Raw genomic sequence first — 25,240 nt, 5'->3', positions numbered from 1 at the left:
TAGTCACCTGATGCAGGGCCTTCAGACTATCATAAAGTTACTTTCTGAAGTCCATGAGTGTAATCAAGCCAGCAGCGCCCAGGGTCCTCCGTAAAACTGGATTAGAGTCCTGAGTGCGTTAACTGTTTGCTCCCCTGCTTGTGCAACGCATCTTTAATTACATCTCATAAAACCACGTGGATGGATTGATGGACCTTGATTTAAACTTCAGGGAGGTACAGGGCGGAAACCATAGTGCACTATAACATGCTCTGTTAATATAGGCTCAGAACACATTTACTTTATAGCAGTTCAACAGACTTTGATGTGGGGCTACTTAAAAATATATTACCTTTGAAAAGCTTTGCTCTGGCAGATAGAGTGGGTGTTGGCAGCCTGTACGCAGTCAACCAGACGATCAATTGACAAACATGTTGACACAATAATTCATGGCACCAGCTCCTCTGATACATGCAAAACGCTGGTTTATTTCAGAAAAATAGAATATATTTCTCAAAATCCCTTTCATTCATGTTGCAGGGTTTATGAGGCAAGTCTTGCCAAACGTAAGCACTTCACAATGAAGGAAAAGTCTCTCTGGTTTGTCTGCCCTTCATTTTCTATCAACGTGGATTATTTTAGGTTCTGAACTGGGTGTATGACGTGAGGAAGGAAAACAGATGCTGCTTAGGGTGAACGACCGCACAGAACCAAGCTGCGGAAAGAAGATATATTTCATCTTGAAGATTGTATTTATATTTGCAAAAAGCTATCACTGTTCCACTAGAATATTATATTTGCTTTTTTACTCCATGAATCCTTTTGATGGAACTAGAAAATTGTGTTTTTCCCCTGGGGCAGCACTCTTTGCTATGTTACTAATGTGTTGGATAAAGAGGGGGCTGGACACCTCCCTCTCCACGGCTCTGGGGTCCCCGTGTGCATGGAGGATGGCTGTAAACCCCCAGAAAGGAGTCGGCCCCAATAAGAATATGGGTATAATACGCACTTCTTAAATGAATCTCCTATGTGGACGCCCTTTTGTCTTTATACCCAACATTCCTTCTTGGTTTCTAACTGTGAAGAAAAAGAACAGACACATGAGTCTTTAGTGGGTTGGGGCCATTGGCTTAATTAAACAAGACAAAACAAAACAAAAACACCCTGCTCTCCCTTCTCCCTTGAGCACCGGAAGTGGATTGAGCCCGGCAAGCACGAGGTTCTTGGGTGGAGGGGGAGGGTGGGTAAGAGTGACCCATCTGAGAAGCTGTGGAGTGGGGCTTGCCCCTCAAGGCCACTGGGAGTGTGCTTTCCCAGGCACAGACAAAGACACAGATTTGAGGAAAGGCCTGATCTCAGGAGGGGTGAGACCGTGGATGCCACACAAATGGTCTATTGGGGTGGATTTAATTTCTTTTATACAAAGTCTCATTCACATGTAATATGGGCTGAGTGTGGTAGTTGGGATTGTAGCCCAAAAAACATACCTTTGACTCATCTGTTCCGGGGTCAGCTTGGCACTCCTTCATCTTAGACCTTTGCTGCCTTCCAGCCCCTTGGCCTCAGCAACGCCTCCCCTTTCCCCTCTGGGAAGATGACTTGGGATTCTTGAAGCCTCTGAGTCCTTGGGCATCACGATGGCTCCAGCAGCTCATCGTCCCTGCTGCCTGGGCCTAGAGGTTCTGGGTCTCTCATTACATCACATGTGAGGATATATGGCAGCAGCCTGGCCCTGTCCTGGCGCAAGTAGGTGCTCAGTGACAGGAATCCTGTGCACCCTGGGTCCCTCCACGGCTGCCTGCAGGACAGGAGGGGTGGGTGCTCTACCAGCCTAGCTCGGGCTGGTGGTCGGGGGAGCCTCTCCTCTCAGAGAACCTCCTGCCAGGCACCCTCATGAAGGCAGCAGTGGTTCATTCCAGACCCTTCCAGGGCATTTGCTCTGATGCCGACCCCCTCCGTGACGTAATATGCTGCCTGGCTCCCAGCTGCCCACTTCTACCTCATGTCACTGAAGCTGGGTACCCTCAGCCACACCCAGACACTCAAACCAGCCCCAAACCTCTAAGACCCTGTAAGGGGGGGACCTGTGCTGGAGACCCAGAACTTGCCGTTCTCGTGGATCTGGCCCCCACTTCTTATCCAGTCACTTAGACTTTTGATCATCCCTGGGGTTACATCCCCACGTTGCATCCCAGGTTCATCACCTGGGTCCCTGTCCAGTCTCCCGGCAGCTGGGGTTCTGCTTTGTTTCTTCAGACCTCCAGGAAGCTGGCCTCGAAACCCTAGCACGGGGCAGGTCCCCTTTCTGACCAATTCTCTTACCTCTGAGCTGGATTGCTCCACACTGCTTGCTTCCTGAAAGCCAGCCTACGGGGCCCAGCCCTCGTTACGCACGCTGCCGGCCTAACCATGCAGGGGGACCGTCCAGCTCTCTCTCGAGCAAGTTTCCTGAAGCTGGCTGTTCTCACTCACTCACCTGGGCCTGGGTGGCTGAATTTCCTCCTGTGTCCTGCAGCCCAGGCAGTTCCCAGGGCCCAGCCTCCAGCCCCTGGGTGTGGCTCTGCCCTGCTGTGGCCTGAGCTCTGCTCTGAGGATTAGTACACACTAACTGGGTGCGTACAGACATTTCCCAATAGACGGGTGGGTTGTGGTCCCTCTTGGTAGTTTAATCAACTGTTCCTGAGTGCCTTGGAAGAGATTGTTCCTGTCACCCCGTCTGAATAACTGGACAAGTCAAGGTGGGGATCCTTTACTTGGAGCCACGGCCTATCCCTGGGGGAGGGGGCTTGGTCCTCAGGACCCAGTTTAACATGTTCTTGAGTCATGATCTACTTCAACAAGAAAGGACTTGAAGTCTATAATTTTTCCAAACTTAAAAAATCAGCTTTGAAGCAGATGTGGAGGATTGGCCCTTAGCTGTACCCTGTGGGTGAGAATTCTCGTCTTTTGACAACCCACTGAGCTGGCATTGAATCACCCAATTACTGCAAATTCTTTTCTAAATAGAAAGCACTCCACAGCCTCCAGTGGAAAAATCCCAAATTCTGCAGCGAATATCTAGCTCATTGGCAGAAGCAGGTTTGGGGCATGAACAATGGTTCTTCACTTCAGTTTCAACTCCAGCAGAAGTTCTGCAGATGACCTGGGAATAAAGTTGGCAAAGAAGCCCCTGGGGGAGACCAGGGTGTGTGTGTGTGTGTGTGTGTGTGTGTGTGTGCGCGCGCGTGCCTGCCTTACCCACACGTCCTTCTGAGCTTCAGCCCCCACGGGTTTCAGAGAATAGGCTGCTTTGTTTGCGAGGGTCGGTTGTACCCACTCAGTCTGAGAGGCATGTGGGTGCATGGGGTAGAGCATCTGAGATACGCCTCTGAGACAGGCTTAGCTGGAGACGCAGCAGGGCTGCACTGTTGGGCTGGAAGCTTTGCTTTTAGGGCTTTGGAGCTGAGCTTGGGAAGGAGGGTGGGTGGAGCTGTGTGTCTTAATGCCCCCTCAGGCTTCTTATCTCTGGAGCAGTCAGCTTCTAAACAGAGCTCATGATGGGCACATAAAAGCTGTGCCACTATTTAACCTTAAAAAAACAGAAGCAGCAGCTTTCCACCTGCACAAGTACATACGTATGCTTGCAGATGGAACAGTCAAGGGCAATGAAATGTTCAAAAAAATAAAAAGGAATGAAAGACAATAGAGTCTAGAGCCAGGCACACCTGTTCACGTTTTACTCTGTTCTCTTCCTAGTTGTGTAACCTCAGGCAAGGCACTGGGGGGGGGGGGAGTGAATGGAGGAGAGGTGCTTTGGTTTTCTCATCTGCAAAAACCAGGAGAATGCTCTCTCTTCATTCATTGTTGAACGAATTAAATGGTTTCACAGAGCGAACCCAAGTAAGACACCTGGCTCATGCAGCACGTGGTAAATATCGTTTCCTGCTAAATTAAGACCAGCACTTGAAGGATTAAAGAATGTCGTTGTGGGGTCCAAAGTTATAGTTACTCGTTGAACCCCAAGGCAAACCAGGATCTAGAACTGCAAACAGTGATGGTTTAGAATTTAGGAGAGCCTCTGGGCAGTGCCCTTTCCAGGCCTTTCCTACCTCTCAGGAGGAGTTTGGTTGGCCCACCCTCTCTGGGGTTGTCTGACGCTTGGCTGTCACCCTTGCCTTCTGGGGTGACTGGCATCAGTGTGACTCAGTCAGCCAGCCCGTCAGGCCACTTCCTTCTGCTGGCGCTTGTCCTGGGCATGGCTGGCGCTGGCCTCCCGCTGCAGCCCGTGGCCCAGCACGCAGAGCTCTGGGGGTGGTGCACCCCTGCTGCCGCCCTTCGGTTCTGGGGCACAGGGACTGTTCCATGGCTCTGTGTCCTTGGGGCTCTCCTCGCTGCTGCAGAGAGAAAGCACAGGTGCCAATCAAACCCTCCTCGTTCCTCTGGCCCCGCCCCATCTCCATTCTGTCTCTCTCAAGCCCTCCCGTCTGTGTCACCCACAGACCTGGTGGACTCTTGGTGCCAGGCCTCTGCCTTTCTATATCAGCTTTGCCTGCTGGTGCTGTCCTTGTGGGTGTCTGCTGTGGCTGGGCACTGTGAGAGCCAAGCTCCTGGCGTTTCAGAGGACAGGCTGAGTCCTGTTCTCTCTTGGGATGCCCAGATCCTGCTGCTGTGAACAAAGCGTCTCCCTCAGGAACTCGGGAGCCAGGCCTTTATTTTGTTTTTGTTTTAAGAGCACTTCTTATTTAATAAAGAGCTAGGCTTAGCTAGTTGAATCAAAAATAACGCCAACAATAACAGCAAAAAAAAAACCCTGCTTTGCTCAGCTGCCACCCTTTTCCTGAATGGAATAAAATGAAAACTGCTTGGCTCAGACCTGGCATATGGCTAGAATAGAGCTTCCCAGCTGCTGAGTGCCACAGTGAGAGGGGCTCTGAACAGAGAGGGACACCCAATGTGCTCTGGGAGCACAGAATGGAGGGTGGTCACAAGCACAGATCAGGCCTAGGCCAGATGGGGGACCAGCTCGGAAAGCCACACTGGCTACGGGCAGCCAGGCTAGCCTGACAAAGACCACGTGGAGGGTAGAGTTGGCTGTCTGGGTTCGAGTCCTGGCCCTTCCACTTACTAGCTGTGTGACCTATAGCATGTTGATTGATCTCTCTGATTCTCAGTTTCCTGCTTTGTGAAAGGGAGATAGTAATAATACCCATCTCATAGGACACTCAAAGTTATCAATATTGGATGACGCCTGGAAAACTCTCCGCACACTAACCAGCATATGATAGGTGCTCACTAAATTGTCGGCTGTCACTGGTGCTGTTTTGTAGTAGAACTAGGAAGTCGCACCAGCAAGGGACCTGAGGGACCACCCTGTCATATGACAGGTGGGCACCTGAGGCTCGGAGCCTCTCCATCAGTCACCTGAGGACCAGGACTGGCCCCAGCTCCACACATGCACAGACCAGAAGCCCTTCTCTCTGCCCGTGACGGCACCTTCTCGACTGTATTATGAGTGTGCTCGGCTCTGCGTGGTTACGCTTACGTGGGACGTCCAACCAGTGGAGGACAAGTTTGAGTTTGGATCCTAACAAGATCAGGGTGGCAGGAATGGTGGGGGTGGGGTGGGGTGGGCACTGACACTGGCCGTCATACGTGATTTTCAGGCAGTGAGGAACCCACCCTCTTCCTTAGAGCCAGTCTCATCTCTGTCAGCCTCCGGCCCCATCATAAGTCCCTGCAGGACCCAGTGATTTGTGGGCCACAGCTCCCACCTTATTTTTTCTTCTTCCTGTGCCCCTTTTGAGCAGGGGTGGGGGCGTGACACTTTGCTGCTCCCAGACTGGAGCAGAGGACAGGCCGTGGCACGCAGTGTCAGTGGAGGCCGACGCCGACGTGTGACGCAGGATTTGGTTCTTGAACTGTGTCTTCCCCACCCCCAACCAGGTCCCACATATGTGTGAGGCTCAGGCCAGGAGGTCGACTGTTTTGGTTGCCATATGGCCGTGTTTCCACCTGTTCCCAGACCTGCTGGGGAGCCAGGCAGCCCAGGTCTCCAGGAAACGGGGTCAGGGGGCTGCAGAGAGACCCTGACTGGCTGGTCCAGTCCTGGCAAAATTAAAAGCACCGCATTTAGTGGAGCAAGTCTGGGCACACTGAGACCTGGATAGAGACAGGTGCCTTCACCTGGGCATTCAACACATAAATAACAGTTGAAGCTCAGTAACAGAGCTTCCTGGGGAAGCCTCCAAGGACTGTGCCCAATCCCTGGGCCCCAAGATGGGGAAGATATCAACACCATCAGTTTTTCTAAAAAAGCGGCACGGGCTGACCTGTAGGGGGTCAACACCAGACACAGGCCAGTGCATCCTGCAAGCCTGCCTCGGCTGCGAGATACAATGGGTAGGGCTGTCCCTGCAAGTCCCTGCTTGGGGAAACAGCCTGTAGGAGTTTCTGGCTCTCGGGCACTGGCTTGTTGCATGATCTCGGGGGAATCATGCTCAGTTCCCTGGCATTGTTTCCCATACGCAGGAGGGCAGAAAAAAATGCTTGTCATCTCCAGAGCCGCAAAAGCCCTCCTCTTACAGCTGGTGCACTTCTGCTCCCAGACGCCAGTTTTACAGGGCTGAGTGGGGAGTGGGGTGTGTATCTGGGGAATAGGCATTTTCCCATCACATTCGTCACGTGCTCACATTTTCACAGTCTGGAGCAGCTTAGACGTGTGGTCTGACCAGGAGGTACGGGAATGGCTGTGAGTCATTCTGTGACCTTCCACGTGACCTTGGGAAGGCTCCTCTTTATGAATCCTCCTCCCTCTTTAAAGCTACAGTTACTCCCCATCCCACCTCATCTCTCTGAATATTGAGATTCAGGACATAAAACAACCTTTAAGGCCGCCCTATTCTGAGGAGAAACCTGAAAGAATGGCAATATTTTCTCCTTGAACAATTTTCTGTTGCTTTATTATTGCTCCTGCTGTTTTAAAATGTTAGTGTTTTTAATTAATGCCATTTTATTGTCCTTGTTCTCTCAAGCTCTTCTCCGGAAGGGCACAGTTTTAAAAATCTAATAACTGAATAACTGGCTGGTGTGAGGAATAATGCAATAACATTTATAGAGGTTCTCAGATGAAAGGCACTGTGCTGTAGGAAGTTCATTTTAGATTTAAGAAAAGAGCAACGTTACATTAAGATTCTTGCAAAAATAATCAATATTTCATTTCTTTCAAGGGGCTGGGGAAGTTTCTAGAACTATAACCATGCACAACTTTCCCGAGATAATATCTTTATTTAAAATTGACTGCCTAGGACTTTGTGAAAAACTACCATTTATGCCAGGACAGACTGTGAAGTCTGTAACACATATCGCTCTGGCAGAAATTAACTTCTCATTTACACAACTGTGGGCAATGCAAAGATAGCAAGGACTGCTGTGGGTTGAGCTTTGTCTGATATGATATCAAGACACATTGATAAGAGTTCCTCTTTAATCGACCTCAGATTTACATTTTTCTCCCCGTGCTACAATTTGGGAAAAGATGCTTGTCCCCATAAACTCTGAAAAATAATCACACCACCATTCAAGTCCTTTCAACTCCCAGGCAATGGCTATACTTTGAGTCACGCCCCCTTGTAGCTGCATGCCCAGACCTGTCTGCGGGGCTGGGCCAAGGACATGCAAGTCAGCTGCCCCTCATGAGAAAGGCACGCTTAGACCTCAGCCGGTCCAGGGCAGGCATGGCAGCCCTTCCGCCTGGGTTCTGGTGCTCAGTGCTCATGGAGAGTCTTGTTCTTTTTTTCTTTTTTTTTTTTTTTTTTTGCGGTACGCGGGCCTCTCACTGTTGTGGCCCCTCCCATTGCGGAGCACAGGCTCCGGACGCGCAGGCTCAGCGGCCATGGCTCACGGGCCCAGCCGCTCCGCGGCGTGTGGGATCTTCCCGGACCGGGGCACGAACCCGCGTCCCCTGCATCGGCAGACGGACTCTCAACCACTGCGCCACCAGGGAAGCCCGAGAGTCTTGTTCTTGCTCTACACTCCTCTGAAAGGGGAGATGGAGATGAGGCTGGATTGCAGAAGTGGGGGCAGGTCCTCAGGAGTATGGGGAAGCCAGGCTTTTATATTCAATACCTCCAGGACCTGCTGTTTGTTAAGGTGTGTCCCCTGGGTGCCTCCCAGATCCTTTCGGGGGCGGGGGGCGGGGGGGTTGTGTCCACGTGGTCAAAACTATTTTCATAATAATACTAAGATGTTATGTGCCCTTTTCACTTATTCTTTCAGGAATGTAGAGTGGAGTTTTCCAGACTACATGATGTGTGATATCACAACAGATTGACTGTGGACAAAGGTCTGAGAATCCAAGTGTCTGTCTGTGAAGCCCACACCCTAAAGAGGTTTGTAAAACTATAAGACAGTGCCACTCCTTTCGCTCAATTTTTTTGTTATTGTGGAAAATATAGTTACTTTTCATTAGGATATAGTTTATGTTAACATAGAATGGGGTCGTTTTTTCAATTAATAAATATTTTAAACATCTCTCAATTTTAATTTGTAACGCAGTAAAAAGCGATAGATGCAATGCACATAGGCAAAGGCTCCTTGGGGGTCTCGATTTTGAAGAGCTTAAAGAAGTCCTGGGACCAAAAATTTGAGCACGTCCCACTAAGCTGCTGGGCTATTGCCGTAAACCAGGAAAGACAGAAATCAGGCTGCTGGCTCCAGACAGGTGACAATGACTCAACTTTGGGGGTCAAGTCACTTCACCTCAGTTTCCCCAAGTGTAAAATAAGGGGCACATGTGGTGGCACCAACCTGATTGTTTTAAACTTTTTTTTAAATTTTTCTTTTAAACTTTATCTTTAGTACAGCAGAGCCCCTTGCAATTAAATCTTTCTCGGGAACCTGAAGTGTGTAACAGATGAAAGACGGTTGCTTAAGCATGGGGGACTGGGAGATAGGACATTCCTAGACCCCTCTCCCAGCTGCTCTTCTCTGGGAGCACAGTTTGAAAACTACTGACCCAGATGAGCCTAAGGGCATATCAGCTCTATCCCAATAACTGCAGGGCTGTGGCCCGAGGACTCTCCTTACCTGCTCTGGCCAAGCTGGGATTCACAAGCGTCGCTGGTGGTGCCCGGGACAGGCAGGTGAAGGCGGATGCCCGGCTGGCAGTCAGAAGCTGTCCTTCTGATGAAAGGCTGAGGGTTGAGGGCACACAGGGCTGTCCCTCGCTGTGAGTCTGCCCTCAGTCGTGGCCCTGAGCTGCTCCTCCAGCATCCTGTCGGGGTCCCACAAGGACCTCCAGCTTCAGGTGGCAGCGATGGTGGGGTGAGTTGGGGTACTGTTGAGAATGGTGACTTAGCTTCGAACAGAGAGGAGATGGCTGGACAGAAGATGGAACATGTGTTCCCGGATGCTTTGGCCATGGCTGCCCGACTGTCTTCAGAATCTCTTGTTTCCTTGGGCCCCTGACTGGGAGATGCTGGGGGAGATGGGGAGGGGCCAGAGGCAGGGGAACTGGCTTCTGTGCACTGGGCAGGGGGGCTGGAGACCTTGTGCCGAGCGGGTGGGCTTGCCGAGGGAGGGGTGGACAGTTTGTGCTGGGGGGGAGGGGAGGCTCGTTTCTTCACTGTTGGGGGGCTTAGCATCCTGGGGCTCGCTGGAGGGCTGAGCGGTGGGCTGGGGGACCTGTGCACACAGGGCACACTTGGCTGGGCAGGTCTGTGAGTGGAGGGCACGCTTGAGTGCCTCTTGTCCACTCTGGGTGTCCAGTGTGCCCTCGTGGGAGAGGCCTTCCTGACCAGCACGGGGCTTCTGTCTTGGTTCTGCCTTGGGGCCTCGGGAGAATGCGGCTCTCGCATTGGCCTGGCCAGGCTGGGTTCCGAGGTCCTGCCCTGCCCAGATGTGTGGCTGGAGTGGTGCCAGTGGATGACCTTCCGGGGATGCTTGGAGAGGCCTGTGGCCCTGTCCGCTCGTGCCTGACTCTGAGCCCTGCTGCCCTGCACCTCTGGGTTCCCGCTGGCTGCTGGTGGGTGACTGAGGTCCAAGGCGAGCTTTCCGGGATTGCAGCTGCTCTTGCTTCTCCCTGGTTCTGTGCTGCGGGCCCTGGCGAGGGTGGCCGTGCTTTTGCTGGGCAGCAGGTCAGAGGGGCTCATGGCGGCTCTTAGCTTTGGGGAAGCCCACGTTCTCCGGGCGGGGCCAGCCCCTCCCAGCCCTGGCACGTGGGTCCCTTCAAGGGAGCTCTCTGCTAGATTGCTGTTTTCTGGGGGCTCCAGGGAAGTGAATGATTTGTCCATCAGGATTTCCAGAGGCGGTGGAGGGAGATGCTCTGGGTTCTCCTCTGTTTCACAGTTGAGGTCCTCACTCTTGGACGTTTCTGCTGTGAGCAGAGGGGGAAAGGTGGGAGCAAAGGGCCTCCAGCCTGGGCCCATCCTGAGAGATTCTCCACCTGCTGCTGGAGAAATTCGAGGCTTTGGATACAAAGGGGCAAGTCCCCTGTAAATGGGGAATCTGGGAGGCATGGTGGGGACCCCCCACTTCCTGGGGCAGGGGCTCGGCCCAGAGTCCTTGGAATCCCCCAGTGTCCTTAGACCCTCGGTGGGACTGAAAGTTTCAATGAGTTTCTTGACCGATGTTCTGGTAGGACAGCTCTTGATGTTCCAGTCCCGGGCCCTGGGAGCCTCACTGGCCCTCTCACCTGATGGCATGACGTTTGGAAGCCCCTCAGCTTTTCCCGGCCAGGGCTGTTCTCCCTCAGAGTGGGGACAGCATTTCTGCAAGGTGCTCTGACTTGGCAAAATGCTGAAGTTCTTGGTGAGGGACGCCTTCAGCTTGCTGATGGTGCTGCTTGGGGTGACCTTGCAGTAGTGGTCAGGCCTCAGCGCTGTTGCCCTGGGCTGCAGAACCTGCTTCCGGCTGTGCCCCTGCCGTCGGGTGTCCCGGGTGCAAAGCACCTCCAGCCTCTGGCTGAGGTCTCTCTGGACCCTCCGCAGCTCCTGGAGCGTGGGGTCCTCCACGTGGCTCTTCAGACACCCCTCAGATTGGGACCTCCTCTGCCTTGAGGGGGCCTTCCTGCTGTCGCTGGCCGTGTTCGGTCTTGGGGCCACCACGGTTCTCTCCTCTTCCTCGATCCATTCCTGGTGCTCAGAGGGCAGGGGGACAAACTTGATCCTTTCACTGATTGCTTCCTTCATCTTCAGAATCATTTCCTCGTCCTGGGGGCTCCTAAGCCTCCGGGGGTGTGGTTGAAATAGGCTTTCGGCACCACCGGCAGGTGAAGACCGAGGCCTTGCATGGGAAGCGCTTCCCTGCCCCGCACGCGGACTCAGGCGGCTCTCTTTATCTTCCTCCGCCTCTGGGCTGCTGTCCTCACATTCACTGAGGGGCGGAGTGTCCATCAACCTGGAGCCTTTAGGAAAGTGTGCTTCCCTGGAGATCCTGATCCCAGGGGAATCACACGGAGCGCTTTGGCCCAGCCCCCAAGGCCTGGAGGCAGTATTTTCTGGGCCTGTGCTGGAGGGCCAGGGGCTCCCCGATCCACCCTGCACTGCTGGCTGAACCTTTGCTGTAAGAGACCTGGAGAGCGGGCAGTCCTGGGGTCTGGCTGAACCCATCCAGAATGGGCTTTGCTGCCAGGTATGTCTGGACAGCTTGGCCTCCACTGTGGGTGGAATCGCTGGCCTCCACTCTGCAGGCTCCAGCACGAAGTCCCAGCTGGCTCGCTTGCCCAGTTTGTCTGCCAGCTGCACACACTCATTGTCAGCACCGATGCCACTGTCCTCAGAGCACAAGGGTAGGCCCTGCACTTCAGGGTCACCGTGGCCACTCGCTAAGCTCTCCAGGTGCCCCAGAACCCTGAGGAGGTGCTCATCCGCACCCTTCTTCTTGCACAGCTTGTTTCCCAGGTGGCCCGCGGCGCCTTGGAAGTAGCGGCCGGAGCCCTCCAGGAGGCTGTCAGAGAGCGAGGCCACCGTGCCGCTGAGCGCCTGCAGCTTGCTAACTGTGTACTGCAGAAGCTGCTGCAAGAGATCTGGCTGCTCCTGGGGCTCTCTTTTCGTCAAAGGCCAAGCCAGATCCTCCTTAACTTCCTGGAGGAGCTCTTCTCCATCCTTGGAGATTTCCCGTAAGAGCTGGTTGACCTCATCAAAACACAGCAACAGGAAGCCGACCATGGGCTGCAGCAGCTCCTGGGTCTGCGTGGCGCAATGGGTGATGCTCATAACTGCTTCGTATTTGGAGAGGCAGGTGTGCAGATAGGTGTAAGCACGCTGGTGGGCCTTCACCAGGGGCTCAGGGAAGTCTACTTTGTCTTCAGACTCGTGGGCAGGAAGGATGGTTTGGCAGTCATGGTCCTGTTTGCTCGACCTGTGACATTTTGGCCTCTTTCCCCATTTGGAAGTCTCCCGGGTATTGCTTTCCTCACTCTCTTCCCCAGAAAAGGCCGCCCCTTGTGATCCATGGGAACTCTGTCTCTTGAGTGGAACGTCTGTAGCCACGTAGCTCTGTGCTTTGTTCAGCTGGGATGGGGAGGTTTTGGTTTCTGGGATCAGTCCTTCCATATCTTTCCTTTTGCCCGAAGTGGGATCTCTGGTGAGCTGACAAAGACTTTCAGCCACGGATTGGATCCACCTGGGACTTTGCTGCTCTTCTGGCCTCTGTCCCTGGGACGAGCCCCCTCCAGAGTCATAGCAGGTGGAGTTTTGAACCAGCAGAGGGATGGAGCATCTTTCACTGGGCCCCTGACATCCTGGCAGAGTTGCTTTGGGCTTTTTAAAAAACTGGATGCCACTCTTAGCAACGCTGTTAACAATATCACTGTGGGAAGGTGTACATCCCATGATGTCAGCCTGTAGTCATCTCCCATCTGCAACCCTCACAATTTTCAGAGAATTGTATTCAAAACAGGAACAAAAGGCAGTCTTACTAGTCCATCCAGGCAGTTTCCAAGCCAGAATCCTTTGAAGTCCAAGGTGCAACGTCCTAAACTTGGAACCGGCTTTCTTTACTTCCTTGGCCCCATCGTGTAGAGGTAGTGATGCTGCCGCCGTTCTGGTGTTGTTCTAAGTTTTGAACCCTCTGCTGCTGGTGAGCCACAGGGCAGTTCTCGAGGACTTCAGTCCCGTGGATTACCGGATTGCATTTTGCTCGTGTCCTGACAGCTGTGCATGGCAAGTGGAACTTTAAGCCTATTAGGTTAATCATGCCCTAGCCAGTCAGCGCTCACAGCGTGTTCTAATATAGAACTCAGCATTTACTATCTTGGGAAGCGGATTATTTTTGCACGTGCGTATGCTTTTAATTCTGTTCAGATGCCTGCTATATGAAACCTAGGGAAATGAGCCATAATTGCAGAAGGCTCTGGAAGAGACACATTTGTGGAGGGCAAGCGAGGGCTGACCGTTTATGAATCCTGGCAGAGAAGTGACCTTCACAGTTTAATAAGGGCAAACTAGCTGAGTGTGCTCCAACCTGCTGCCACCCAGAAGACCCCCAAACTGCACAGTAGCTGGGAATTGAGGTGATACATTGTTGTTTGTGTGGCTTATAAAAATGCTACGACTTTCTAGTGCTGGAGGACATCTCTAAATAGACAGGAATAAAGAAGGCTTTCCTCTACACTAGAAAAGGGAGGTCGATCGCAGGGAGCCTTGGAGGGGAAAGCAGGAAAAACTCTCCATCGTATAAAGCTTAAGGCTGGTCCCTGTGGACTATAGGGGCTCGGGGAGACAATGCTCTCACAGGAAAAGGCTTTTTACTAAACCTTCCTCATAGGAAAATAAGCTAAACCTGGGCAGTGGAGAGCCATTAGGAGTAGAACTTAAGGGAAAAATGTGTTTTCCTTTTCAAGCCCAGCTTCTATACTCAGTCTGAGCCTGGTGCTCTTGCCCATGGCTAAGGTCGCAGCTGCCCATTTAAAACCTCCTTTAGGGCTTCCCTGGTGGCACAGTGGTTGAGAGTCCGCCTGCCAGTGCAGGGGACACGGGTTCGTGCCCCGGTCCGGGAAGATCCCACATGCCGCGGAGCGGCTGGGCCCGTGAGCCATGGCCGCTGAGCCTGCGCGTCCGGAGCCTGTGCTCCATAACGGGAGAGGCCACAATAGTGAGAGGCCCGCGTACCGCAAAAAAAAACACAAAAAAACAAGAAAACCTCCTTTAAAACTTTCTTTGCTGTCAGTAAAGTCTAGAGCAGGGGTTTGAAGTTGGAAGACTTGAGTTTAAATACTGAGCTCTTCTCCTTTTAGTTGGGGGAATTTCCACAAGTGATTTAACTTCCCTGGGGCAGAGCTCATCTTTGAAATGGGGATAGTGATATCTACTTCGTGGAGTTGTTGGGGGGATTAAGTCAATTGTCAGCTAATGCTAGGCAAGTGCTTGGTGTGGTGCTTGGTAAGAGGTAGGTACTCAAGAAAAAAAAAAAAAAGGTATTCCTTATTCCTTTCCCCCTGGCATCTAAGTCACTTGTAATAAAGTCATGAGAAAATTCATTAGTTTGTCCAGGACCAAGCCCCAGTCGTTTCCTGAATTGTCTGGGAATAACTGCCTACAGATGGCTTAGAGCCCCAGATCGGGTTTTTGCCATTCTACGTCTGTGCAGACGGCTCTCTGCTTGGCACACTGATGCCTCAGGACTTTTCTAAGGCCTCATTGTGTCATTTCTCTGTTCTTAAACACACAATAATTCCCACCAACTGCAGGAGGAAGAGAGGCTTTGATTTAACCATTTCATATTTTTGGTTATTTAGCTCATTGACAATGTTTAATTTTCCTAATAGAAAAAAGATTGCATCGAGCATCTCCTGAAGTTGCTGAGAACGGACTTATATTCTGGCTTTACAGTTTTCATTTTCTCTCACTGAGCCCCATACAACCAACGAAAATAACACTGTGGGTTTTAGGACTCTTCTGCCGGGAGCAAGCTGCAGACCGGCTACCAGCCTGTGTGCAGAGCCTGGGGCCTATCACAGTCCTGTGCCCCAGAGTGCTTAATTAATCAAGTTCTCCTATCTGTTTATTTGAAGCAGGACTCATGGGAAACACAAAGCTGACTCAGTGCCTGAGGGCGAACTGCGTTAGGCATCAAAAAGTTGTTTCATTTGTCACAGCCTGGGCTGGCCAAGTAAACAAGCACACCACTTGGGAAGATTCTTCTCTCTTCCATTTAACCCAGTGCAAAGCTCATCTGAAGGGTTCTTTATGTAAGTTCTTCTCCTCTTGGGATTTTGGCCCCTGCTTGAATCATCTTTGTGAAAACTTTTGATCTAAGTGACTGAAATTATTTCCAAACCAATAATCAAAATAAAAGTATTTGCCCGGAGGATCAGCTGTCAGATAGCTCTGTGCCTTATAGACTGGTTTTCTTGGCTATTCCAAATAATTTAGGAAGCTCTTTATTCACTGCCTCTCATTTTTCATTAAGACTCGCTTTTGTTTTTCTTTGTTTTCAAACTGGTGTGGCTTCAAATTAAAAAAAAGAAGCATTACTTTCAGTGGGAATGTAAAAGTGACCAATTACTTTGGAAAACTGTTTAACAGTTAAACATACACCCACCTTCTGACCCATCAGTTCTACTCCTAAGGATTTACCCAAGACTATTGAATGCCTAGGTCCACAAAAGGGACTGGTACAAGAATATTCATATTAGCTTTATTTAAAAAAATTTTTTATTTTTAATTTTTTCTGTATGCGGGCCTCTCACTGTTGTGGCCTCTCGTGTTGCAGAGCACAGGCTCCAGACGCGCAGGCTCAGCCGGCCATGGCTCACGGGCCCAGCCGCTCCGCGGCATGTGGGATCTTCCCAGACCGGGGCACAAACCTGTGTCCCCTGAATCGGCAGGCGGACTCTCAACCACTGCGCCACCAGGGAAGCCCTAGCTTTATTCATAATAGCCTCAAATTGGAAACAATCCAAACGTTTGTCAATAGGGAAATAAATAAATTGGGCAGTGGAATACTTCCTAGCAATAAAAGGAACAAACTATTGAAATACGTAACAACATAAACTTAAAAATTATTATACTGAGTGAAAGAAACCAGACATAAAAGAGTATATATGGAATAATTCCATTTATAGGAAGTTCAAGAATATACAAAACTAATCTATAGTTACAGAACTCAGAGAAGTGGCTACCTCTGGTAAAAGTTATTAACTGGATATGGGCATGAGGGAATTTCTTAGACTAATGGAAATGTTCTATCTCTTGACCTGGGTAGTGGTTACATGGGTATATGCATAGGTAAAAAGTCCTTGGGTGTACACTTAAGTTTTGCCTTTTATGTGTGTTAAAACACACACACACACACACACACACACACACACACACACACACACACACATACACGCCCCTAACTAAAATGCAATATTGTATACTTTACTCTGTGCCTAAGAGAGTCCCAGCTATAATATTCTTGGTCTTGGAAAAGGGTCCCTGTATTAGTTGTCTATTGTTGCATAACAAATAACCCCCAAATTTAGCAGCTTAAAACAGCAAACATTATCTCATTGTGAAACGTTATGTTTCTGTGGGTCAGGAATGTGGGAGCAGCTCCCTGGATTGTCCTGACTAAGGGTCTCTCATGAGGTTGCAGTGAAGGCATCAGCCCGGTTTGCAGTTATTTGAAGGGTAGAGACTGGCACTGGTTGATTTGCTTCCAAGGTAGCTTGTTCACATAACTGTTGACAGAAGGTCTCAGTTCCTTGCTGGACATTTGCAGGAGGCCTCAGGGCCTCATCATGGGGACCTCTCCATAGGGCTGTTTGAGTGTCTTACAACATGGCAGCTGGCTTCCCCCAGAGTGAAAAGTCCAAGAGAGAGCAAGGAGGAGGCCACTCTGTCCTAATTTCAGAAGCCAAAAACACCTTTACTTGCCTCACATTCTATTCTTTAGAAGTCAATCAAGGGACTTCCCTGGCAGTCCAGTGGTTAAGACTCCGAGTTTCCACTGCAGGGGGCACGGGTTCAATCCCTGGTCGGGGAACTAAGATCGTGCATGTCGTGTGGTGTGGCCAAAAAAATAAGAAGTCAATCAATAAGTACAGTTCACACTCAAGGAGGGAAAAACTAGGCTCCACATTCAAAAGGTCACTAAATTTTTTTTTAAGATCTGGACATATTATAGGTCAAACCATGACATCCAAAACATAACTATGTACAGTAAACCTTTGTTTACTAAGGAATCGTCATTGCCCTTCAACATGTCAAATAAGTTCCACCCCATTTTTTTTCATGTGGCCCTGAACTAATTGGTCAGCAAAAGATGGTTCTCATGTGGCACTGATTCTGAGCCAACACTGAAGTTCATTTAAGCAACCTAAAAAAATGCCTTATTTCTCAAATTCTGTCAGCATCACCAGTGAGCTCTCCTGAGCCTTCAAAACTAAGAAAAATTTTCCACTAGCCAAGCCTAGGGCACAGTTTGTCCTTCAGATCCGAAGGAATGTTCTTTGCAACACAATTTCCTGCTCCAGATGTGAGATGAGGCAATAAGCAAGCAACGACTATGGTGAGCTAGCAGGGAAAGGGAGCTAGCGGTTGGTTGCAGACACTGTGTTAGGCACTTTACGTATATCATTTCACTAGCTTGCCTCCCCTGCTTTGCTGAGGAGAACCAGTAACCATCATTAAAAAATTAACCTGGCTACTGTTACACACCTTAGAGTAATCCATCCAGAGTTGCTCATGTGAGAGGCAATTCTGTGGAAACCAGCACGTGACATTCAGGTGTCTGCTCTAAGTGGCTTCTGATTTGGTGATCATATTAGGAACCCCTGTGTCTTTTCACCAGTTCTTATTCTGTATGTCTTATTGTCTGAATCAGGAGTTACACAGGCCTCTCATTGTACTTCTGGGGGTTGACTGTTTAACTCTTTGAGTTGCCACTGAGAAGCCACCAAAATAAGTGTCTTCTATACTATGTAGCCTATATATGGCATCAAAGTACCTTAAATGTACTTTCCAAATTTGGCAAGAATTTATCCAGTTTTGTTTTGTGTGTGTTTGTTTTTGTTTTGTTTTTTGGGTTTTTTTTTTTTTTTTGGTATGATAAGGTAACTTGTTTTATTGAAATAGATTAAATTCTTCCCTAAAAATTAGATATTTACCGTAGGGTATGCTAACTACAGTAACAAGCAACCCCCAAATCTCAGTGACTTAACACATGAAGAGATATTATTGTTTACCCAATGCCAAGGTAGAAGTTCTTAGTTGGGTTGCTGTCTTAAACAGCTCTCTTCCAAGTGGTGATTTGAGGATCTAGGCCCTTCCATTTTGAAACACTGACAGCTTTAATACATGACTTCCAAGGCAGGAGGGGAAGAGAGTATGGGGAAGTCATACTGGATTCTCAGCTTCTTTGACACACCCATAATTTCTGCCCACATTTTCATGTCCAGGCCTTGTTACATAGCCCCACTTAGATGGAAATGTCCTGGGAAATGAAATCAGTCCCTGGCAGGATAGCTACTTTCCAGCAACATCTCTATACCATGGAAGGGAGCCCCAATTTTAGAGGCCCAGTAGTCTCCTCTGCCACACCCGTGTTTCCAGATAAGGAAACTGAGGCTGAAGAGTTTAGATAATTTGCTCAAATCACATAACTAGCATGTAGCTGATCTGGGATTTGAACCCTTGTCTCTCTGACTCCAAAGCCTGTGTTGTACTTACTACATTTTGGGGAATAAGACAGCTGTTATTTCAATCTTCTCTTGGGTTAGCAGTTCAACACATGTTGGACTTTTCAGTCACCTGCTCAGATCCAGCCCCACCAGAGAGAGGGCTGCAGGAATCTGTGAGAAGCAACTTTGGATTTGCCCTGCAGCCCAAAGAAGTCCTCTAGGTTGCCCTTCCAAACTGTCTCTGTCTCTGACAAGGACCTTTGGATTGATGACTTGGCCGGATGGTCATTGGTTTAAATTATGTCTCTGGGTGGCGACTTTCAGACAGCCCTTAGCCCTGAATTCTGGATCCCACAGGAAGTCCCAGACTCTGACACCCCTGTGCTCAGCCCAGACTCCGGGGTCTCTGGCCCTCAGCTGGCTCGCAGCCAGAGCGGTGCTTGGGACCAGGGAACTGAATATGTTAAATGGCTTTATGTTAACTACCAATTAATTCAAGTCTCTCCTTGGTAAAGTAGACTTCTATTTCCAGCGATATTTTAAAGTAAGAGATGTGGATTTCAGCAAAAATGTTTGCATTTCATAAACATCTTTGCATTTTACATACATTGTAATTTTTATTATTGCTTTCCACTCTTTTCTTCTATTTGTACATATATTTTGCATAGTTGCTAATCAACCTGCCACTGTATTATCCTCATTAACTTAAACGTATCAGAGACGTTTTCCATGTTACAGCGTTCACCACACTTTTTTTTTTGAATTTTATTTTATTTATTTTTTTATATAGCAGGTTCTTATTAGTTATCCATTTTATACATATTAGTGTATGTGTGTCAATCCCAATCCGTTCACCACACTTAAGGAGAAAAAACAGTGATGTGTATAATCGAGGCAACAACCTCTTACTTTAACAAAAAGATAAATAGCGACGAGTCTGTACATATAAAGCAAAGCACAGTTCGTGAATTTGCGAACTCTTCTTTCCTGAGACAGATGTTTCTCAGGATAAAGTCCTTCACAGAAATGCACATAGACATAACCTCATACAGCCACCCCATGGTGTAGATGGATGGAGAAATACAGGATTTATTTGAGAAGCCAGTGTCTGTGTCAGAGACAAACATCTTAATGAAGTGGCAGAGCTGGACTTAAACCTCAGGTCTGGCTGACTCTCAGGCTCTGATCTTTCCACTGTCTCAGGCTGTCTGCTGTGATGGGTCAAAATGAGGGGTGGAAGTGTGTTGATAATTTTAAAATTCTGCTCTCAAGAGCCTGTAAGGGGTCTGAGGGACACCTCAGCTTTACCTGAACACTTCCATTTTTCTCTGTTTAATACACTGGGCTTTCCTGTAAAATACCTTGGGAAGGGATTTAGTAGAGATCTGTTGGGACTTCGCCAGTGCCCAACTCCGGGCTGTCACAATCCCTGTGCCACATCATAGATGGTTTCCAGGGTCCCTTCTGACTCTAACACCCTTGTCATTAGGATTGTGGTTCTGTAAGAGTCTGGCCTTAACAGCAAACAAGGTATTTTCCTTCAGAGCAATAATGTAGAAGTCCGATCGCCATCCCTTCCTTACAAGTGATCATTAGGGGAACCCAAATCTCAAACCCTGTACCATGGAATTCTCCCACTGCCACTGGTCCAGATATATTGATCTGATTTCAGCTCAAATAGTACAGACATCAGTCAGATTATACAATACCTTCATGCCCTTCCAACTTTCTTAATTCAGTAGTTATAGTATTTTTAAAACCGAAAAAAAGATTTTACTGTTTCTTCTTAATGTGAAGGCAATTCATGCACAAAAATAAAACTAAACTGAAATGTGAATAATCCTACTGACTTAGGGATGGTGATGATGATGGTGGTGGTGATGTTTATCATCGTGAGGGTGCTAGGCTCCGTTGCAAACACTTTACATACCTTCATTAATTACGCCTCATGCAGCTCATGCCGCCAGAGGAGCAGGTTGTGAAGCTGAACACGTACAAATGGAATTTAATGTTATTATTAGACAAGACGCCACACCAGGAAGACAGGAAAGATTAAATTAAGCCTAGGTTTTCTGGGAGCTTGTCACTGAGGTGCTTGTAAAGAAGGCTGTGCCCTGAAAAGCCCTTGATTCACTGGCTGAATGGAGTCCCTCCTTTCTTCACTGCTGCCCTTTCGTCCACTCCCCAAGCCCAAGAAAAATCCTTAGCTCGTTGCCGTTGACCTCCAGGTCTCAGTCTCTGCACCCTTAACATGGGGAAGATAAGATGGTGCAGGGGAAGGGCTCCTGGCCTTGGAGTCAGAACGCAGCACACAGGGGAGGAATTAATCAAGAATTCTTCCCTAGCTGTTAGATCACTGCTCACATGTTATCAGAAAGACCCATGGAAAAATTGTTTTAACATCCATATAAACTGAGGGACCACTTGCTAATTCCCAGTAGGGAAATAACAACAGAATCTAATTTCTTGACTTCTGTATATTTACTTTTAAACAGATGTACCCTGGGCTTTGGAAAGATCTTGGTTGTTAGTTGTATGAACTTCTCAAAATAGACTCTTTACTCTTGTTATTTTTGGTTTTGCGTATGTGTCACATTTGGGGAAAGACATCAGGTGATGATGTGAATTCATGGTGGAATGCGGGTGAGAATTGAGCCTCAGGATTTCCCAGGGTTTGCAAAGCAAGAAGAGAGAGACTAGCTAAAGAGCCTTTGTAACGTCATAGCCAACACTGTGCAATTTTCCTTATATTTAAATACTATAACATTTTCTGAGCGTTCCGCAAAATTGCCCTTGGATTGAAGAGTAGATAGCAGATTCAGTTCTTTTGTTAACATTTACATCCATAAGAACGGCTTGTCTGGGCTGACTAGGGGATGGAACACCAACCCCCGCTTATAACCTTACCTGGGAAATTTCATTCCTGCTCACTCCCAACTTTTTTGAATGCATTCCTTGTATAAATTTGGGATTACGAAGACAAAAATAGCCTTCCCCCAAACTGCCAAGTATTTATAATAATGTTTAAGAGAGATTAATTATCCAAGGCTGACCCTGAAGAACAACTAAGGCAAGTGATGATTAAAATACTTGAACTCAATCAGCTGGAACTTTGATCTTCTAGTCTCCAGAACCGTGAGAAAATAAATTTCTGTTGTTAAAGCCACCCAAGTCTATGGTATATTGTTATGGCAGCCTGACAAGACTAAAAGAGATATTACTTTTTTAAGAATGGCATATTTTTATTTATTATAGAAGCAATATGTTTAAACAGAAGCTTGTGTATGAATGTTCATAGCAGCACTATTCACTGTTCACTATAGCGCCATATCACTATAGATAAAGGTGGAAACAACTCAAATGTCCATCAACTGATGAAGGGATAGACGAAATGTGATATATCCATACAGTGGAATATTAGCCATAAAAAGAGTGAAGTATTGATAATGCTATAACATGGTTGAACCTTAAAAACACGCTAAGTGAAAGAAGCTAGATACAAAAGGTCATAGATGACTCCATTTATATGAAATATCCAAAGTAGGGAGATCCACAGAAACAGAAAACAGATTAATGGTTGTCAGGGGCTGAGGAGTTGGCAGAATGGGAGTGACTGTCTTTCTTATGGTTAGATCGGGGCTGTGGGGTTTTGAGAGGGAGATCGCAGAGGTAATATGCCATTTTTATTACATCATATCAAGAATATGTACTGTCAGCATGATTTACGACTGTTGATGTAGACCTTGATGTCGATGATTATGATGTTGGTGTTGACCTGGCTGACGCAGGTTGTTCAACTGTAAAGTTATTCCCCCCAACTTTCCCTACTCTTTGGAAGTACTCTGGGCAGCCACGCAGGGAGAAGAGAGTTATGCTCCCCCTGGATATAAATATTGTTAAGGCTTTTGGTACAAATTGTGAAATTATTCTCCAGAAATATTTTACGAGTTTACATTCTTAGCAGCAGTGTGAATACGTGTCTACTTTACTGCAAATTTGCCGACATTGGTGTTACCCTTTAAAAAAAAATCTGCTGATCTTAAAGAGGAAAAATGGCATCTCATTTTAATTTGCATTTATGAGTTTGTTAGAAAGTTGGTATATTTTAAAAATTATATACTTTGTTGGTCATTTGTATATTTTCTTTCAGGGATTACTTGTACATCCTTTGTTCATTTTTAAAAAATGAGGTGTTTACCTTTGTTTTATTAATTTTTAAGATATTAACATTTTGACTGGTCTTATAAGTTGTCATAATGCCATTGGTGTTTTTTTTTAAGTTTTCTTTTTGCCTTTTAATTTTGTTTATGGTATTTTGGGGGGTACAGAAGTTTTCATTTTACGTGATCAACTCTATCAGCCTTTTCCTTTGTAATTTCTATCTGTGTCGTCATGTTTAGAAATGCTAAATTTATACTTTGTAAAATACCTGGACAAATTTATATTCAGGAAATTATTATTATTGTTGTTATTATTATTAGGAAGTTATTATTTTTAAAGTTGAGACCCCGTGAAATGGGAGGACATGGCTTGACTAGATTGAGCTTTGTCTCGGAAACAGCTAACAGTGGACACATTTCAAGATGGATGACTGTAACTTACAGCCTCTTGTAGGGATTTCTGGGACTGGTTTTAATGTTTTAAAGAACTCTCAAAATGGAAGTGAACTGGCTGACGTATTATACTAAGTTCTTTGGGGTCACAAAATGAGAAACCAGTGGGATGACTTGAAAATGTATGTAAGCACTTAGTGAGAGATGAGCTTTGAAGTTTATGAGGATAACAAGTGTGATTATTGAGTAAGGAGGCTAATTTGATCACCATCCTTCAGTAATTTACATATCTAAGTAAGTCGTCAGAAGTGGGGGAATGGGGAACTTGGGGTCCTAGAGTGCTGGGGTAGCCATAAACATATGTTCTAACAAGTAGCTGTTTCCCCAAAATATTTTTGAAACAATCTTGTTTAGAAATTTCTTCTGGTCAATTTCAGTTATGAAATAAAATTAATCTAATGACCGTTAGTATTACCTTACAAGGTAAAATAGTAAATGGAAATAAACCAGAGGATACTGCGGCAGACTGGGGTGTGACAGGTCAATGGATGTGCTTTTCTCTTTACTTATGTGCATCAGATTTCTTCAGTGCATCTCAAGGCCTTATCTGGAGGCTCCTGACAGAAGAGGTACTTGTGCCCCCTCCCTGGACCACAGCCTGAGGCTGGGGAGAGAGCAAGCCAGCAAGCCTCGGGGAGAAGTGCCTCAGGTCCTCTTGATGTGGCGAGTAGGAATGATGGTGTGGCATGTCTAGGTACAAGAGGATAGAAGACTGGCCAGACCCAGTGTCCCACAGGTCAGAGTGGCATAAGAGGACACCCACAATGTCCTGAAGGTTTCTGTGTAGAGAAAATTTAGCTGAGAAAGAGAGAGAACCAGGGGGTTGGCCCAAGATGAAGTATGAAAACCAGGTGAGGACGGAGCTACCCTCTTAATGGAGAGAATTAATGGGAACCCCCTTGTGTCCTGCAGACCCCCCAAGGGAGCATGTGTCATCTGCTACACCCAGAACCAGACAGCACAGATTAAGACCAAGAAGTGGGCTCCTAGGATAAGCCCTTGAGAGCTGAGATCAGTTCCAGGGAAGAGGAGAGGGCAGGGAGGATAAAAGAGAGGACGTTTTCAACCTAATTGTGACTGAATTATAAACTTGAATTGCCTAAGAAATGACTGAATTCAAATGAATTTCTCTGAGAGTGACTAGATTAAATTTTCTCAATTATAAATTGAAATTACACTCAATTATAGGAGAATAGAGAAAATTACGTTTTTGCACACATGAGTCAGTAACTGTGAAATCTGTACTGGCTCCAATACTTACAGGCAGCCACAGGTATCAGTAAATTCTCAAGAACAGACCATGGGATCATTATGGGATGCTCTTCCAAGTTATTGCTCATCTGTGGCTGCAGTGCAAAAAGTCAACACAATGTCTTATCATCAGAAATCATGACAAAATATATTCCAATTTCTGTTCAAAATGTTCTCTTTATATTAGAAAGCAGAGCTAATGCTTGTTGGTGGAACAAGAACATGTGTTGAAGTTCTGAGGCGGTTCAGTCCAGATGATACGCCTATGATTCTAAAAGGGGGAAGTATGAAATTGCAGGTTCTTCTGAATATCTTCTGTTTGCCCCTTCTAGGCCCACTGCCAAGCCTTGGTACCCTGGGGGGTGGGCAGGGCCCTAGGGCTCCCACCTTTGAGAGGCATTGGCAGGAACTTGGAGGGAGGGAGAAGAATGAGTCGGGGTATTGGTTCCCCCATCTCTCTTTGGGAGAGTATCTTCAGCTTCCCAGGCTTCTTCCTTGCCATGAAGTGAAGGGCCAGGCCCCACTAACGATTCCTTCTCCTCTGCCATTGCTGCTGGAGCGTAAGAGGTAGGTTAAGGGTCATAGCTAATGGCCTCTGGCCCTTTAAATCTGGTAACCATAGCACCACAGGCAATGTCATTATTGTGTATATGCTGCCTGTAGAGAAGCAGGCTAGTACACTTAAAGGAGGACTCCACCCCAGGGAGGCAAGTCAAAGCCTGCCACCACCACCCAGGATTTCTCTAGCTGGAATCTGCATATGGGCCCAAGGGAGCCCATTATGAATACACCTGTTTCCATACACTCCCAGCCA

The 25,240-nt window shown here is 47.7% G+C and overlaps 1 protein-coding gene and 1 long non-coding RNA gene across 2 annotated transcripts; one reads left to right on the top strand and one right to left on the bottom strand.

Annotated features, from left to right (window-relative positions):
* Positions 1-447: 447 nt before the first annotated feature.
* On the bottom strand, positions 448-12,788 carry PCARE (photoreceptor cilium actin regulator). The gene is made up of 2 exons (XM_019942580.2): positions 9,043-12,788; positions 448-4,352 (listed from the first exon to the last, which is right to left on the bottom strand). The coding sequence occupies exons 1-2, from the start codon at positions 12,786-12,788 to the stop codon at positions 4,178-4,180; spliced, it is 3,921 nt and encodes a 1,306-aa protein (XP_019798139.2). The 3' UTR covers positions 448-4,177.
* Positions 12,789-22,644: 9,856 nt separating this feature from the next.
* Positions 22,645-24,166, top strand: LOC141276399 (uncharacterized). The gene is made up of 3 exons (XR_012325897.1): positions 22,645-22,656; positions 23,695-23,911; positions 24,088-24,166. It is a non-coding gene; the product is annotated as an uncharacterized lncRNA (long non-coding RNA).
* The last annotated feature ends 1,074 nt before the right edge of the window (positions 24,167-25,240 follow it).

Source organism: Tursiops truncatus, chromosome 14 (assembly GCF_011762595.2).
Source record: "Tursiops truncatus isolate mTurTru1 chromosome 14, mTurTru1.mat.Y, whole genome shotgun sequence".
Lineage (NCBI taxonomy): Eukaryota > Metazoa > Chordata > Mammalia > Artiodactyla > Delphinidae > Tursiops > Tursiops truncatus.
The sequence above is the reverse complement of the archived record's forward strand: the minus strand, read 5'-3'. Positions and strand labels throughout refer to the sequence as shown.